General features: G+C 47.0%; 1 protein-coding gene across 1 annotated transcript in view; it reads left to right on the top strand.

The window, feature by feature from the left end:
* Nucleotides 1-13468, top strand: part of CCDC170 (coiled-coil domain containing 170) — an 83682-nt gene extending 70214 nt beyond the window's left edge. Inside the window, exon 13 of the mRNA XM_024200413.3 lies at nucleotides 11711-13468. Within this exon, the coding sequence (XP_024056181.1) occupies nucleotides 11711-11911 (201 nt within the window). The 3' untranslated portion in view covers nucleotides 11912-13468. The remainder of the gene's footprint in view (nucleotides 1-11710) is intronic.
* The last annotated feature ends 2913 nt before the right edge of the window (nucleotides 13469-16381 follow it).

Raw genomic sequence — 16381 nt, 5'->3', positions numbered from 1 at the left:
AGAAGGAGCGCTGTAAAATTTGTAAGGCCTTCAAGCCCAGAACCAAGAAAGAGAGGGAATTTCGCCTTAGACAGCTCCTCATGGAGATGGCGTTACAGCCCTCCTCTTCCGCGGCACCGTCCGCTTCGGTGCGGAGTGCCCCGGCATCGGTCCGCGACCCGACACCAGCGGCGCAGACTAAGCCCACGGCACCGCCAAGGCGGGAACATGCCCGGCACCGATCTTCTTCGCCGGCCAAGTCAAAGGGCCAGCCTAAGACCCGGGGGCGCTCCCCTCATAAGAAGGCGGCACCGGCGAAGCCCGCAAGTGCGGCCAAGGCCGTGACGGCCCCGGTACAGGTCCCGGCACCAGTGGCTCCGGCGCCGAAGGGCCCGTCGAGCCCCGGGACGAGCGCGTCGAGTGCGGAGGATGGGCTGGAGGAACTGTTGGAACAGCCCTCCACCCCGGACACATTTGAGGCGGCGAAGGACCTCATCGAATTGTCCTCCGAAAGCACACTCCGCGCTACAGACATTCCGCCGCGGCTGCCATCTAAGGGCAAACCGGCGATGATGCGCCCGTCGCGGTCGCCATCTCGGCACCGTTCACGGCGCCGGTCCCGGTCGAGCTCCGCCTCGGTGGACTCCCGGCTTCCCGCCGCACAACGGGCCGCGAAACAGTCAGGGCCCGATGCGAGCGTGGCACCGCCTCAGCAACCCGGCTCGAGCAGGCGCCGGGACGCTTCGATGGCGAGAATCCCAAGACCACCCTCCCACAGCCGTTCCCGGTCCCGTGGTCAACGGTACCGTTCCAGGTCCAGATCGGCACGCCGATACTCACGGTCCCGGTCCAGACGGCACCGCTCCCCGACACCGGACCGGCACCGCCCCACGGCACCGCCATGGCCCTCTAGGTCACCGTCCCTAGCGTCGGAAGAGGGCTCGGGTCTTTCCAGATATGGCCGCAGAGGGCATGCCGCTAGAGAACACGAGGCCTCTTGGCAACCGCATTGGAACCATCCTGGGCAGTGGCCATTCTGGACACCGTGGGCCTATCATCAGCAAGGCCCTCCATCTAGGACTTCGAGGTCGGGTCCATCAGGAGACCGGTCCCGCTCCCCACGGTGCCCCCCTACCTCCCGTGCGGAGGCCACGGTCTCCAGACCACCGGATGCAGAGAGGGCGGACTCGGCACCGAGCTCGGCACCGTCCCTGACTCGGGACAGGGGGCGCACCCCGGAGGGACGCCCCGCTGAGGAGGAGCTACAGGAGGACGAGGAAGCTCAGAAAGCCATGACCTCCTCCTCCTCGCCGGACGAGGCCGTGGCGGGCACGACAGTATCCGGCCCTCCCCCTATTGACCACCGGGCACACCAGGACTTGCTCCGTCGGGTGGCCCTCAATTTGGGTCTACAAGCAGAGGAGACGGTCGAGCAGGAGGATCCGATGGTGGACATTCTGAGCCCAGAGGGTCCCTCCAGGATCGCGCTCCCGCTCATAAAAACGGTCCAGGCAAACTATAAGACCGTATGGCAAACGCCAGCCTCCTCTGCGCCAACCGCAAAAGGCGTAGAACGGAAGTACTTTGCCCCGTCCAAAGGGTTTGACTTCCTCTTCTCCCACCCGACCCCATGTTCGCTGGTCGTCTCGGCGGTTAACGAACGGGAAAGGCATGGCCAACAGGCCCCGGCACCCAAGGCCAAGGAGGCAAAACGACTAGACCTATTTGGCAGGAAGGTCTATTCGTCCGGGGGCCTCCAATTGCGGATAGCAAATCAGCAAGCGATCCTAAATAGACATAACTTTAACTCATGGGCTTCTGTGTCCAAGTTCAAAGAGGCCTTGCCTCAGGGATCACAACCTGAGTTCGCGGCGCTCGTGGACGAGGGGAAGGCGGTGGCCAAAACGTCGTTACAGGCCTCACTTGACTCTGCCGACGCAGCCGCTAGAACAATTGCGTCAGGCGTAGTGATGAGACGTTCTGCATGGCTGCAATCCTCGGGCCTTCCCCCGGAGGTGCAAAATACCCTCCAAGACTTGCCGTTCGAGGGTACGGGTCTATTCTCAGAGCAGACTGACGCCAGGCTACACAGCCTCAAGGACTCTCGGGCTACCCTTAAGTCCTTGGGGATGCACACCCCTGTGACACAGAGGAAGCCGTTCAAGCCCCAACCTCCACAGAGGCAGTATCATCCTCGCCCTCGACAGGAACCATACCGTAGACGGGGCAGGGACAATAGACGTAGGCGCAACAATACGCCTAACCAAGGCCAAAACCAGGGCCAAAACAAGACGCAGCCGGGAAATAAACAAGGATTTTGAAGCTGCGATCGAGGACAGCGTACCCATCTCTTCTCCGGATCCACCCCTGGGTTTCAGGGACCGCCTGTCCCATTTTTCCCGTGCCTGGTCTCATATAACATCAGACCGCTGGGTCCTGCGCACGGTGGAATCAGGTTACACCCTCCAGTTCTCCTCGCCCCCTCCCTCCCACCCACCACCCCCGTCCCTCTTCAGGGACCCCTCTCACGAGCAACTCCTCATACAGGAGGTACAGACCCTCCTCGAGGCGGGGGCGGTGGAGGAGGTTCCTCTGGACTTCAGAGGAAGAGGGTTCTATTCCAGATACTTCCTCATTCCCAAAGCAAAAGGGGGCCTCCGTCCTATCCTGGATCTTCGCAAGCTGAACAAGTACTTGCAGAAGCCACGGTTCCGTATGGTCTCCCTTGGTACCATCATCCCTTCCTTGGATCCGGGGGATTGGTACGCTGCCCTCGATATGAAAGACGCCTATTTTCACATTGCCATTCGCCGAGCTCATCGGCGTTTCCTGCGCTTCACTGTCCAACAGCGACATTTCCAGTTCACGGTCTTGCCCTTCGGCCTTGCAACAGCCCCACGTGTCTTCACGAAATGCATGTCGGTGGTAGCCGCTTTTCTTCGAAAAAGACGGATGCGCGTCTACCCGTACCTGGACGATTGGCTCCTAGCGGGCCGGTCGGAGGCAGAGGTCCGCGCCCATGTGACACTGGCGTTGCAAGTATTCCGGGAACTCGGGCTGTTGGTCAATGTGCCCAAGTCATCACTAATCCCCACACAGAGACTGGACTTCATAGGGGCAGTCCTGGACTCGGTAGAGGCACGGGCAAGTCTTCCCGTATCCCGATTCCTGGCTATCAAGGAGGCCGTAACCTCCGTTCAGCGATTCCCTACGACCACAGCCAGATGTTGCCTACAACTCCTGGGGCACATGGCAGCGTGCACGCACGTAGTCGAGCTCGCCCGTCTCCGGCTCCGACCGCTGCAGCTGTGGTTGGCTCAGGTATATCGCCCCAACAGAGACCCCTTGGACATGGTCGTCACAGTCCCGGCTCGGGTATCGGATGCCCTCAGTTGGTGGCTCAACCAGCAGCAGGTTTGCGCAGGGGTCCCATTCACCGCCCCACAACCAACTCTGACGCTAGTAACAGACGCGTCGGATCTGGGTTGGGGTGCGCACCTAGGGGACCAGCGCACTCAGGGCTTGTGGTCCAGGGAGGAACGGCTGCTCCACATCAACCTAAAGGAGCTGAGAGCGGTTCGCCTCGCCTGCCAGACCTTTCACGCCACCATAAAAGGACACAGCGTGTCAGTTCTGACAGACAACACTACCGCGATGTTTTACATAAACAAGCAGGGCGGGTCCCGGTCCTCTCCCCTCTGCCGCAAGGCTCTCCTCCTCTGGGACTTCTGCATAGCCCATTCAGTACAACTTCGGGCGGCGTATCTCCCCGGGGTCCAGAACGGGCTGGCGGACCGTCTCAGCCGGTCCTACCTCAGGCACGAGTGGCGGCTGAGACGGGACGTCCTCCGTTCCATTTTCCTGAGGTGGGGGTTTCCCCAGGTAGATTTATTTGCCAGCAAAGACAACAGTCAGTGCCCGCAATTCTGCTCGTTTCAGGGTCACAGCCCAGGCTCAGTGGCAGACGCCTTTGCTATCCCATGGGGCGGGAGCCTGAAGTACGCCTTTCCCCCATTCCCACTCATTCACAAGGTCCTCCTGAAGGTCCGCAGGGACAGGGCGACAGTCATCCTAATCGCCCCGGCGTGGCCACGCCAACACTGGTTCACAACTCTGGTGGAACTCTCCGTGACCTCTCCGATGGCCCTTCCCCTACATCACGACCTCATCACTCAGGATCGGGGTCACCTACTCCACCCCAACCTGTCATCGCTGCATCTCACGGCATGGCTACTCTCTGGCTAAGTGGGGTGGAGCACAGGTGTTCACATGAGGTTCAGCAAGTCCTACTTGGTAGTAGGAAACCCTCCACGAGGGCAGCCTACCTGGCTAAGTGGAAGCGCTTCTCCTTGTGGTGTGCGCCCCACCACTCGCAGCCTTTACAGGCCTCGATACCTCTGATCCTCGACTACTTGCTACACCTCAAGCGTCAAGGCCTCGCCCCCGCTTCTATTAAGGTGCATCTGGCCGCCATTTCGGCGTTCCACCCTGGGGAATCGGGCAGATCCGTGTTCTCCAACCCCACGGTGGTCCTTTTCCTCAAGGGTCTGGAGCGGGTGTTCCCCTACTCGCGCCCTCCTATACCCCCGTGGAACCTCAATCTGGTCCTCACTAAACTTATGGGGCCGCCCTTTGAACCCCTGGCCTCTTGCTCCCTCACGCACCTTTCATGGAAGGTCGCGTTCCTCGTGGCCATTACCTCGGCTAGGAGGGTGTCCGAGTTGAGGGCCCTCACCTCGGAGCCCCCTTATACCATCTTTTACAAAGACAAGGTGCAGCTTAGGCCTCACCCTAAATTCCTTCCGAAGGTGGTTACGAATTTTCACATGGGGCAGGACATTTGTTTACCGGTATTCTTCCCTAAGCCCCATACGGACCCGAGCCATCGCAGCCTGCACACCCTGGATGTTCGGCGGGCATTGGCCTTTTATCTGGACCGTACCCGGCCTTTCCGTAAGTCGTCTCAGCTGTTCGTGGCCATTGCGGAGCGCATGAAGGGCCAACCGATTTCGACACAACGCCTGTCGGCGTGGATAGTGCACTGCATACGTACGTGCTACGAGCTCGCCAACACGCCTGCTCCTCAGATCAGGGCTCACTCCACTAGAGCCCAGGCGTCCTCGACGGCCTTCTTGGCACAGGTCCCGCTCCAGGAGATCTGCAAGGCAGCCACCTGGTCGTCGGTACATACCTTCACAGCCCACTACGCGATCCACCATCAGACTAGAGATGATGCAGTGGTCGGCAAGGCGGTGCTGCAATCAATTATTCCTTGACTCCTACCCTCCTCCAACGGTAAGCTTGCGAGTCACCTAATGTGGAATGGACGTGAACAAGCACTCGAAGAAGAAAAGACGGTTACTTACCTTCTGTAACTGTTGTTCTTCGAGATGTGTTGTTCACGTCCATTCCACTTCCCACCCTCCTTCCCCTCTGTCGGAGTCACCGGCAAGAAGGAACTGAGGGAGGGTCGGGCCGGCAGGGATATATATACGCGAGGGCGGGGCGCCGCTCTGGCGGGAAGGGGGACCCTGTGGGCCCGACGGGAGCCGCTGAGGGAAAAAGTTTCCGACGATTCGTGCACGCGGCGCGCGCACACCTAATGTGGAATGGACGTGAACAACACATCTCGAAGAACAACAGTTACAGAAGGTAAGTAACCGTCTTTTTGTGATATTTCAGCAGAACAGTCTTGCTTTTATTTTCCATGTTGCATTGTTTTCAAAGGAGGATGCCGGAAAGATGCGGATGCTCTTATAACAGCAGCTGCTGCCATGTTTTGGGCCCTTGAGTGTCCTCTATGGGGCATAGTGACATCAAGCTTGCTACAAAGCGGCAGATCTGTAGAACCAGTGTAACGAGGTTGGCACCTCTCGCGAGTGCCCCCTTCTTATTGGTCGTGTCTGCATTCTTTAGGTCTGGAGACCCCTTTCATTGGTTCTCAGGAGGGTTTTCAGTGACTCAGCTGAGTCACACTGTCTGCACATTAGCCAGCACAAACCCCTTCTGGGGTAGACAGTCCATAGGGCCTATCTCAGTACCCCTCTGATGGTGTCTCTCTGTAGCCCTCCTTGGGCTTTAGTCTTTAAGTGTTCCAGCCCTAGTATGAGGCTGTATCCTCAGGGCTTCCTTCCTGGAGACGCTATCTTTCTGTAGCCCACCTCAGGCTCAGTACTTACTAGCAGCCAGCCAGGAGCTTCTTGTTCCCTCAGTCCCTGCCAGCAGACTTAAGTGTCTGTAGTCCTGCTGCTCTTCCAGGCTGCCAGGCCTGTTGTCCGTTCTTCTCTCGCTTCATGCAGCAACTAACTACTGCTCTGTTCTGCATCTCCTTTTATATGGCCCTCCTGGGCCCTGATTGGCTGCTTCCCCTGCAGCTACTCTAGCCTGCTTGGAGGACCTCTCCACTGCTCCTTTCCTGGGATGGGTATGGCAGAACCCTGAAGCCTCCAGCAGGGGGCCTTTGGGCCTAGTCCACCCCATCACAACAAGTTATACCAAGTCTCTTGTATGAAAGTGAAATGTGGGCACTGAGGAAAGCTGAAGAACACCAGATTGACGTTTTTGATTCTTGTGATCTCCACCAGCTGTTCCATATCAAGTGGCATGCAAAATCAGAAATGAGGATATTCAAAGCCAAATCCAGCAATCCCTCCATCAGCATCAGTTCAGTTTTGGCAGCTTTCTTAGTATGGACATATAAGAATGGAAAACCAATGAATTCTGAAGTGTGTACCAAGGACTGTGGCTACATGGCCAGAGATCATGTGGCCACCAAAAGCTTTGGTGACGCAACAGGATTGCCAGTGATGGACATATCCTGAATATACAGCCAGACCACTCAAACTCCTTGCCAGAGATAAACCCAGGTGGTGCTTGTTTTGCCACAAAGTCATGTCCCTTGGAGATTTGTCATGATGATGATGATTGTTTGCAAAGTTGAAGCAGAATTTTCATTGTTTTTTTTTTTTTCTAATCACTAAATATTTTAGTACCAAATTTTAATAAATATTCATGAAACACATACAGCAATGCATCAAATTAGGAGCACAAATGCGTAGTTCTGCTCCAGGCAAGACATACTGTAGCATTAAGGAAATATTTCAGTATATATTTGCACTGCTCCTTATGTTGCTTTTGTTTGACCTGTCACTTTGTTAAAATAGTCTGAATAAAAATCAATGTCTCTTGTTCCGCACTCTTGCAAGGGGAGCAATGTTGCTCTTTGGTCAGCTTGTTATAATATATTTTGCTCTGCAGGGCAGTCAGCTCTCTTTTCACCTCTTTCTTGAACAAACAGATTTTCCTGTTTTCTTGCTACAATTCATTAGCAGGAAAGTTGATTTTCTTAGTGTTTATCTATTGACCTGAGACAAGGTGGGTGAGGTAATATCTTTGATTGGACCAACTTCTGTAGGTGAGAGAGAAAAGCTTTTGAAGTTGGTCCAGTCAACGATATTACCTCATCCACCTTGTCTGTCTAATATCCTGTGACTGACACAGCTACAGTTACACTGAATATCTATTGACTTGTTAGAGGCAAACGTCAAAGCTGCACTGCTGAAGATGGCATCCAGAAAAGCAACAGGTTTAGACAAAGTCATGGCAGAGATGATCAAAGACTTGAGAGAGATTGGTGTATGCTGGCTCAGATGAGTCCTGCGCTCAGTTTAGAAAGAGAAGAAAATGCCAAGAGAATGGAGAACGTCCATACTGGTACTGATATACAAACAAAAGGTGAGATACACGACTGTTCGAAGTACCAAGGAATTAAGTTGTCCCACTGCATGAAACGGAGAGAATCATAGATAGCCGCATTTGCCAAATAGTGGAACCTGTTTTAAGAAAGGCGTAATTTTGGTTTTAGAAAAGGAACAACAGATGGTATGTGCATTGCTAAACAAATGGTGGAAAAGAAGTTGGAGGGAAACATCGAGTACACTTTGGCTTTCCTCGATTTGGAAAAAGCATTCAACATACTACGTAGGTGACTTCTGGGACTTCTGCTATGATTCTGTGGGATAACAGAGGATCTTGTCCAGATGGTGATGGGTTTATATGATGGTTCCATGATAAGTATGGCCTCAAAATGAGTAAAAACAAAGACTGAAGTCATGTAGTTGACTTGCACAGAACCAAGACAGATGAATATTAACATTGAGGGCCAGTGCCTAAATTAGGTTTCTGGTTAAGTACCTTCATGATTTGTTAATAAAAAAATAATATAATATATGGAGATATACCTATCTCATAGAACAGGAAGGGACCCCGAAAGGTCATCAAGTCCAGCCCCCTGCCTTCACTAGCAGCACCAAGTACTGATTTTTGCCCCAAATCCCTAAGTGGCCCCCTCAAGGATTCAACTCACAACCCTGGGTTTAGCAGGCCAATGCGCAAACCACTGAGCTATCCTTCCCCCTGTTAGCAGTAATTGAGAAATTGATAGAGAACTGCAAGCAAGTCTGCTGAGTGCAGGAGACGTCTAGCGCAAGATAAGTGGGAGTGATTTATGGTAAACAGTTACCCAGGTTATTTAAGAGACAACTATACAAAACATGGTAAGTCCAACTTTTCTGTATGGATCACAGACATGGGTGACCAAAGAGAGGCACTTGAGAAGACTTAAAGCCATTGTAATGATATATTTGAGGGCAGTGAGGGGGTGACCTTTTGGGAACACATGTGGAATGATGTCATCAGGAGTGAGACCAAAGTGTGTGATATCAGAGAAGCTGTAAGGCGGAGGCTGAGACGATATAAGCATGTATGAAGTTTGCAGGGGAAGAATAAGAGGATGGCCAAGAAAATGATGGATATACTGTGTACAGAAGGGTGGAGTAGATACGAAGTATGTGAGACTCCAAATTCCTAAAATGTTTACAGTTCCTCAAATGTAGCCATTTATGCCAGTAACTTTCCTCCATGACAAGAAAGGAAATAATGAGATTTCCATATATCCTTTTATATGCATCTTCCACTGGCTGAAATCAAGCAGTGTATTAGTCTGAGGGTATGTTTATGTTACAATAAAACACTTACGGCTGGCCCGTGTCAGCAATTCTGTGGCTTGCATGGCAGTGTAGACATACCTTGAGAGTTTGTGGCTTCCCTTCATTCTGGCATTTTGCAATGCTAAACCATGCATACTCACATGTTCCTTAACTGGCTTATTACAGTGGAATTGCCTCCCAAAAAATGAAGGCAAGATTTGAAAAATAAAGGCTGTTACTTCAACTCAAGGAAAGGATGAAAAACAGATTTCAGCTACGATACAGAGATCAACAAACATGCACCAAGCTCAGTCTTGAACATGTTGGTCATCTTGGACTGGAAGTGCTATTGAGGCATCATATTTATCCCATGGGAGAAGAGAGTTTCCCATGTGGCTCTTGAGTGAATCCTCAAAGTTGGATGCAAGAGGAGCCTCTTCTAGTTTTCTTCTACAGGAAGGAATTCATCTGATCAGGAGCTTTGAAGATGTTAGTGGGGGAAGGAAAGGAGTAACATGAGGAGCTACTCTTGCTTGGATGCTCCCTGGCCAACTGGCTCATGGATCCAAGAGCTAGAGGACTACATGGGCGCTCCAGATTTTTTTTTTTTTTTTTAAACATGTTTGAGGTCCTGGTTGACAAATGCCAGCTTAGCGGCCTGTTGGATCCAACCTTGAGTGAGCCCTTTAAAAAAATCCAGCTAACTCTCCACCATGCTGCTCCAGCATTCCACTGCAGCTTCTGAGTTATAGCCTCCAGGCTTGGCTCTGAAGTCACTGGGAAGAGCACTTTGAAATATGAGGCCCCTCCAGTGCTGCATTGTTTAGCCTATTGTTATAACCTTTCTTTCACAGCTTTTGGACCTAATTTAGGACAGATATTACCAGGCTGAATCCTTAAGATCCCTCAGTACTTTATGATGATTTGATTTATTTATTTATTTATTCTGAACTTAGCTCTAAATCCTGAAGGTCTGTACTCGGTTTTCACTCGGTCTGTAGTCACGCAAGCTGTTGCTGACTGCAGTGAGACTTTGCCTGACTAAAGTCTTCAGGATCTGGCCTTTGCATTTGTTTTTTCTTAATTTGAATTTGGTTTAGGTATGCTATAATAACCTTAATGTTCTGGATTCCATTCGGGGGAGGAGGGGTAACCAGGGTATTTTGGGAGTGTATTTGTTTTTGTTTCTACTCTATTTTACAACTTAATTGTCAGTGAGATAAGGGGGTTTAGATTGTGAGCTCTCCAGGGCCTGAGTATAGCTTACTCTGTGTTTGTACTCTTTCTAGCACAATGGGGCCTTGATCTTGGTTGGGACCTCTATGTACTGCTGGCAATATAAATAAATAAACCATTTAGAAATTGTGGAGGAGAAGGCTTTCTCTCTCTTACTCTCTTTTAATTGTGTTATGTTGTTGTGTTGTGTTGTGGGGGGTTATCTCATTTGCCCATGATGACAGAAATTCATCTAGTATCCCAACAGCAAAACCATCTAGCTCACTATTCAAAGATAGATATGGGTGACGTAACAGGGTGTTCTGTCCCCTTTAAGAAATAGTGAGGATTGAGGCCAGCCAAGCCCTGACCCTTGACATGCCCCTTTAAGGTTCCAGAAGTTCTGGAGCAGATGAGGGCCTAGGAAATGGCAGAGGCAGATGCTTGGGGAAAGGAAGTGGTCTCAGGGTAAACTTTGGTGTCTGGGGAAAAACAATTATTTCCTTAAGGGTCTGGGACCATGACTTAGTAGTGTAGGGTGGAACTAGAATCCTCTCCTCTCCAATCAGGACAAGTTCTGGGAAGGAGGGCAGTATATACTCTGGATCTTCCATCATAATGCAGAGATCTTAGCAGGAGAAGGATTGTTTACCTGCTGGCCTTTTCTGACACAGGAGAGAAAGGACAGGACAGGTGGGTTGACCTGTCCTGCAGGTGGTGGAGGAAGATTTGAAGAATGTAAAAGCAGAGATGCCTGGGTAGAAAGGACAATATCATAAAGATGTTGTTTTGAGTTCTACTTTGTTTGAAATACTTTTGATGCCTGCGGCTGGAGCTGGATGAAGGTAATTTAAAGGGAACTAGCTGGGAGAGTCTGGTCGAGGGCTGCAGCCTGCCACAGGCAATATGGGGAAGTTAGAAGCTGCAAGTTTAGGCACATCTGCTAATGCTTCTCCTTCCCCTTAGTGCTAAACTAGCTTGGTTAGAAAATCTAATCAGGGAGAGAAGATGTCTGAATGTTGCCTCATAGCTTTTATTAAAGTGTGGTTCTAATCTGAAAAGTGACTACGTAGACCTGGGCCATTTTTACTCATTAGATGTGTCACCTGTGTGCATGCAGTGTCATAGCTGCTGTTGTCCTAATTTTCCTGCTGTGACTGCCAACAATATTGATGGTGACTTTTCATGTGGACACCTGTCCACTTGGAATTGGACCAAAAAACCCCTGCCTTTAAACACAGGCTGCCCAACAGACTTTGTATGATGACTTTTTTCTGCTATTAAACCTAGAGGTGAAGACGCTATGTCCAGTCTCCAGTCACCCCAGCCATTTAGTCCACCAAAATCTCTAATCATGCGGAAGAACAATGACAAAACTTTCAAGTTGTAAGGAACAATTACATAATTTTTGAATCCCTGATACAAGTACTACGCGTGTGTGTGTGTGTGTGTGTGTGTGTGTGTGTGTGTAAATGTTTTTCCAGCCTTCCCCTTGTCTGAATGATTGATTTGTTTGTTTGCTCTTGCAGCTGGCAGAGTTCCGTGAGGTGGTCTCGCATATGCTGGGCCTTAGTGTTACCAGCCTTGCACTCCCTGACTATGAAATCATCACACGTCTCGAGGGGTTGATCCATTCTCATCAGCACCATTTTGTTCCCTGTGTCTGCCTCAAAGATGTGGCAGTGAGGCAAGATGGACACTCGCAAAGCCACTTACAGCTTCTTCACTGAACAGTGCCTCTTTGAGAGACAGCCGGACAGAACTCAGCTGGCTCTTATGCTGATGTTCATTTTCAACACTGAGTCCTGAGGGGATTGTGGGTGATTTGAGCAAATATTCCTATAACCATCTCTCTCTAAATGTACATATGGAGTGAAATCATGGCCCCATTAAAGTCAAGAGAAGGTTAGCAATTGCCTTCAGTAGAGCTAGGATTTCACCCACTGTACCGGCAGTGAAACAAAATACAGAAAAGGATCCAACCTAAATTTTAATTTCTTGCACTCTAGACACAGAAGTATTTTTAATAAGCAATATTTTTAATACAGCTAATAGGTGTCTGTTTCCCTGTCCAGGAACAAACATATGTAATTCCTCCTACTCTTAATGACAGTTAACTGTACAATTTCACATAGGTTGATAAGAGGCAAGCCATATCACCCCCAATATAAAGCTTGTATGTAATCAAGGTCTATGTGGGCTATAGACCCGCCTCTGCTGCATGGTTCATACGACAGCCAGATTGTGAAAGTTCTGTTGGGCAGATAAGAGAGGTAGCTATTCAGTTACATCCCCCAACCAACACATACTTCGCTCTCATAATTGTTAGCCCCTATGCGCCCACTGTAGTTGAGCTTTAGCAGCTTAATTGGGTGGTGGAAAGCCAGAGGATATGAAGTTAGGAAGCAGCATGCTCTCCCCTTAGGGCAGTGTAAGTTGTGATGCAACACACATTGTAATTCCAACAAGTTCCCTTTTGCATAATTAACATACTGTAGAGGGATTAGGTAGGAGCATGTGGATGGCACAAAACTAGCCAATATCCATGCAGTAGTATGGGAGCCCTGGAATGGCCAAGATCGACTCACAATTATGCAATGTTCTTTCTAATGGATCTTGACTGCTACAAAAATCAAGGAGGGGAACAGACCCTCTGGCCTTTTAGTTTTTCCTTCAGCTAAGAATGATGCAGTGGAATTGAGGTTGCCCAGCTGCCACTTTCAAAATCAGAGCTCCCCTTCTGTGCATTTTTATTCATGAAGGGGTTTTAGTTTGGATAAATTTGATTGTATTTGTATGCCATAAAAGCACCACATTTTTGGCATGAAGAACTCAATTCTTCCAGTAATCTTCCTTTACTACTCAGTTGCCAAAACAAAGGTCTAAAGTTATTTTCTGTCTCTTCAATATTAATCTCTTCACACACTGTCCTGTCATTTAAATATCACAGATATTTTTGATGGGATCATGTCTTATCTTTACTTCCTGAAAAGAAAATCTGATGATGTCTTTTGTAGAGCAGCAGAAATCTTTTCTTAGCTGTTGTATTTGTCTGGCTGTTGCTTTTTAAGCAGTTCAAGTTGTAGCTCTACTTAATTAAAATTAATTAAAAATATTCTGATTCAATGAATCAAAAAGTTTAATGACAAGAAGAAACTTCATTTAAAAAAATAAAAAAAGGACTAGGTCAACATATTGCTTCACTGTTGTCCAGAAATGGCTTTTAATTTGAAGAACTGATTTTTAGTAGTGTCCCTTCAAGGTTTTATATAATTACATCATTTAAAATTTTTTTTTGAACTGTAAATCCTATTTTAATTGAGCACACAGATGTTCTTTCATTTACATAATCTCTCTCCCATTTGTACATCTCACACATGTACAAAATAGCACACAACAGGCACATGCCCTTGTAGTGAGAGAAATTCAAGCTTCCAGGAGATGGGGCATCTCAACAGACATTATTCCAATCATTGAAATTATTAATCTATATTTTAAGGAAAATGAATTATGATCTTTACAGTATTTTTTTAGAAAAACGATTTTAGCACAGGATTAGGAGGGATTACATAAGTAATGCACAATTGGCTACATGCAGTGTAGTTTTTTTTATTTTGCTTTTCTCTGAAACATCAGTTATTGGTTACTTTTGAATGAGGAATACCAAATTTGGCAGGCCAGTGGTATGATCAGGTCTGGTAAATCATATGTTCCTATAATTATTTAGTTTAACACTAATTTCCTTTCTTATTTTCTATTGTGAAATTGTTTGTTCACATGCAGGTAACAAATATTCACAAATAAAAAGGAAAAACCCTAATATTAACAAATATAAAATAAAACTTGAAATATAGGCACCTCTTTCATTGAAAATAACAGATTACAGGTTAACATTTTATTGGTCAAACTGAACTGCTTGGGCTGTGTAGGTAGGAAGAGGATGTACAGATATACTAATTCTCAGATGAGGTTGATGATAGTTTCAGCCTGTGCTTTTGTTTGTTCCATAATTACATAGGTGGACGGAGTCTTTGCCAGCTAGTGTAAAGCCCTGTCAATTGTTGTTTCTTACATAGACACTTTTAAAATACTGAAACATGCTTTATAAACCATAAATTAAACAAACTAAATAAGAAATTAGTGTCTGATCATACTAGGTGTTGAATGTACTCCTAGTAGGAGTTGAGTGCACTGGACAACTTTCAGAACTAGTCCCTCAAAACACCCCTAAGAGATATGTATTTTTAGTTCTGTTTTACAGATGGGGAAACTGAGGCAGATAAATTAGATGACTTGCTAAAGGCCACAAAAGGATTCAGTGTCTGTCAAGATTAGAGCATGGAAGTGCTTGGGTGCTCAAACCAAGAGGCCAAGGGAGAAATTCTGGCCCCTTTGAAGTCAGTAGCAAAACCCCTGGTGACGTCAATGGAGGCAGGATTTCATCTCAAGTCCAAAGAAAGGTTTAGTCTAGTCTCTTGTGTTTTGAGCCCAAGACTAGCAGAATCAGGAACTTCTGAGTTCTAATTTGTCTCTGACTTTGTTGCCAAATAAGACACATCATGTACAATTTTTAAATTGTTCTAAATGCAGACATAGTACATCAGTGAATATATCCCTTATTCTAAATATTTGCTTTTCTTCTGGAAGAGTTACTGGCATCTTTGCTCATTTAGCTAAAGCAAATAAAAAAATAAATAAAGCAGTAGTTTGACATGAACAAAGTTCAGAGTGATTTTTTTAACCATGCAGTTTAATTAACCCCTGAACAAAGTTTAAGCGAACTTGTAATCTTCTATTGGGCTTTGTTTCATGTAAAGTTGAGAACTTCAGACTCATTATTTTTCACAAGGAAAACTGATTTAGTTAAAATTCTCTTTGAATCTTTCATTTTCAGATCAGGATGCAGCAACCTAAATCCAAATTAATTAAAACCTTCCCCAAAATATGTTTTAAGATTGAAAAGGCTTGGAATACTATGCGCTAACCATTACTCATATGAGTAGAGCATTGTTTTCACTGGCTTGCTTCTGTGAGTAAGAATTAAAAGAGTAAGAGTTTGCAGAATCAGCCACCCTATTTCTTTATAGGGATTACCCTTTCACTATAGTAGAGGATTATATTAGGTACAAAATATATATATAAAATATTGAAATGCATTTGCTTATAATGTGAAAATTTTGCTCTCAATTACAATGGTAAATCTGGAGTAATTCCACTGAAGGCAGTGGTGTTACTCAGATTTGCAGTGGTAAACAGAGCAGAATTTGGCTCCACTTGTTTACAATTTTCAAGGTAACCAGTGAAATTAAATAAATAAATTGCCCATAACTCGTTGAATTTTAATCTTTCTCTCTGCTTATCTTTCTTTGAACAAATTGTCTCTTACAGCATTTGTACTGGATAAAATACAATATTGTATCATGTGTGCCACAAAATTTCTGATAAAGCATTGTTTTAAAAAAAGAAGTGATCTTGAGTTAATTTTTGTACTTGATAAACTTGTCACTACTATGTTTTGAAAACAGAGAAATTATGCAATAGGGCCTTGATTCAGCAAAGCACTTAAGCAAGCTGAAATGCTTTACTGAGTTTGAGCCTAGAAGATGAGATCCCCATGAATAAGTGCTCTACCTGGTGGAGATTTTTTTTTTTTTTTAACTTTGAGAACATGAGCCATTGACATTTCTTCAAAAACAGGGGGACCAATGGTACTCACGTGAACTGGTCAGTTATTTTATAATTTTGAAGAAAAAACAAACGAGGGGACCCAAAGCTTATAAAATGTTGACAAAGAAAATCTTGAGTATACTTCCAGAAAGATAGAGAAGTTCTGGAGCAAAGCTACTGTAAATGCTGTTTTCACCAAAACTCTTTGATAGTAAAATGTTTTCTGTGCTAGAAATAGTAGAATAGACTATCAAAGGAAGAGAAAGAGACTCTTTGAATAGGAGAAAGTATCATGAAATTAGAGAAAAAGATTATGTACTGGTAGGATTGGAACACACAAAACCAAATGAAAGAACAGGTTTAGAAGCTGGATAACTGGCTTGGTAGGAGAGGGAGCTGTGACACTGAACCCCATATTCTTCACAGTAATATTATTATGATATGATTATGACATAATTGTAATGCATTTTATGCAAGGTAAGTCTTGTGAGGTGTCACTGGAAAAGTTATGATTTGCTGAATATGATTATCCT

Source organism: Terrapene carolina, unplaced genomic scaffold, assembly GCF_002925995.2.
Source record: "Terrapene carolina triunguis isolate 2854851 unplaced genomic scaffold, T_m_triunguis-2.0 Scaffold85, whole genome shotgun sequence".
Taxonomy (NCBI): domain Eukaryota; kingdom Metazoa; phylum Chordata; order Testudines; family Emydidae; genus Terrapene; species Terrapene triunguis.
The sequence above is the reverse complement of the archived record's forward strand: the minus strand, read 5'-3'. Positions and strand labels throughout refer to the sequence as shown.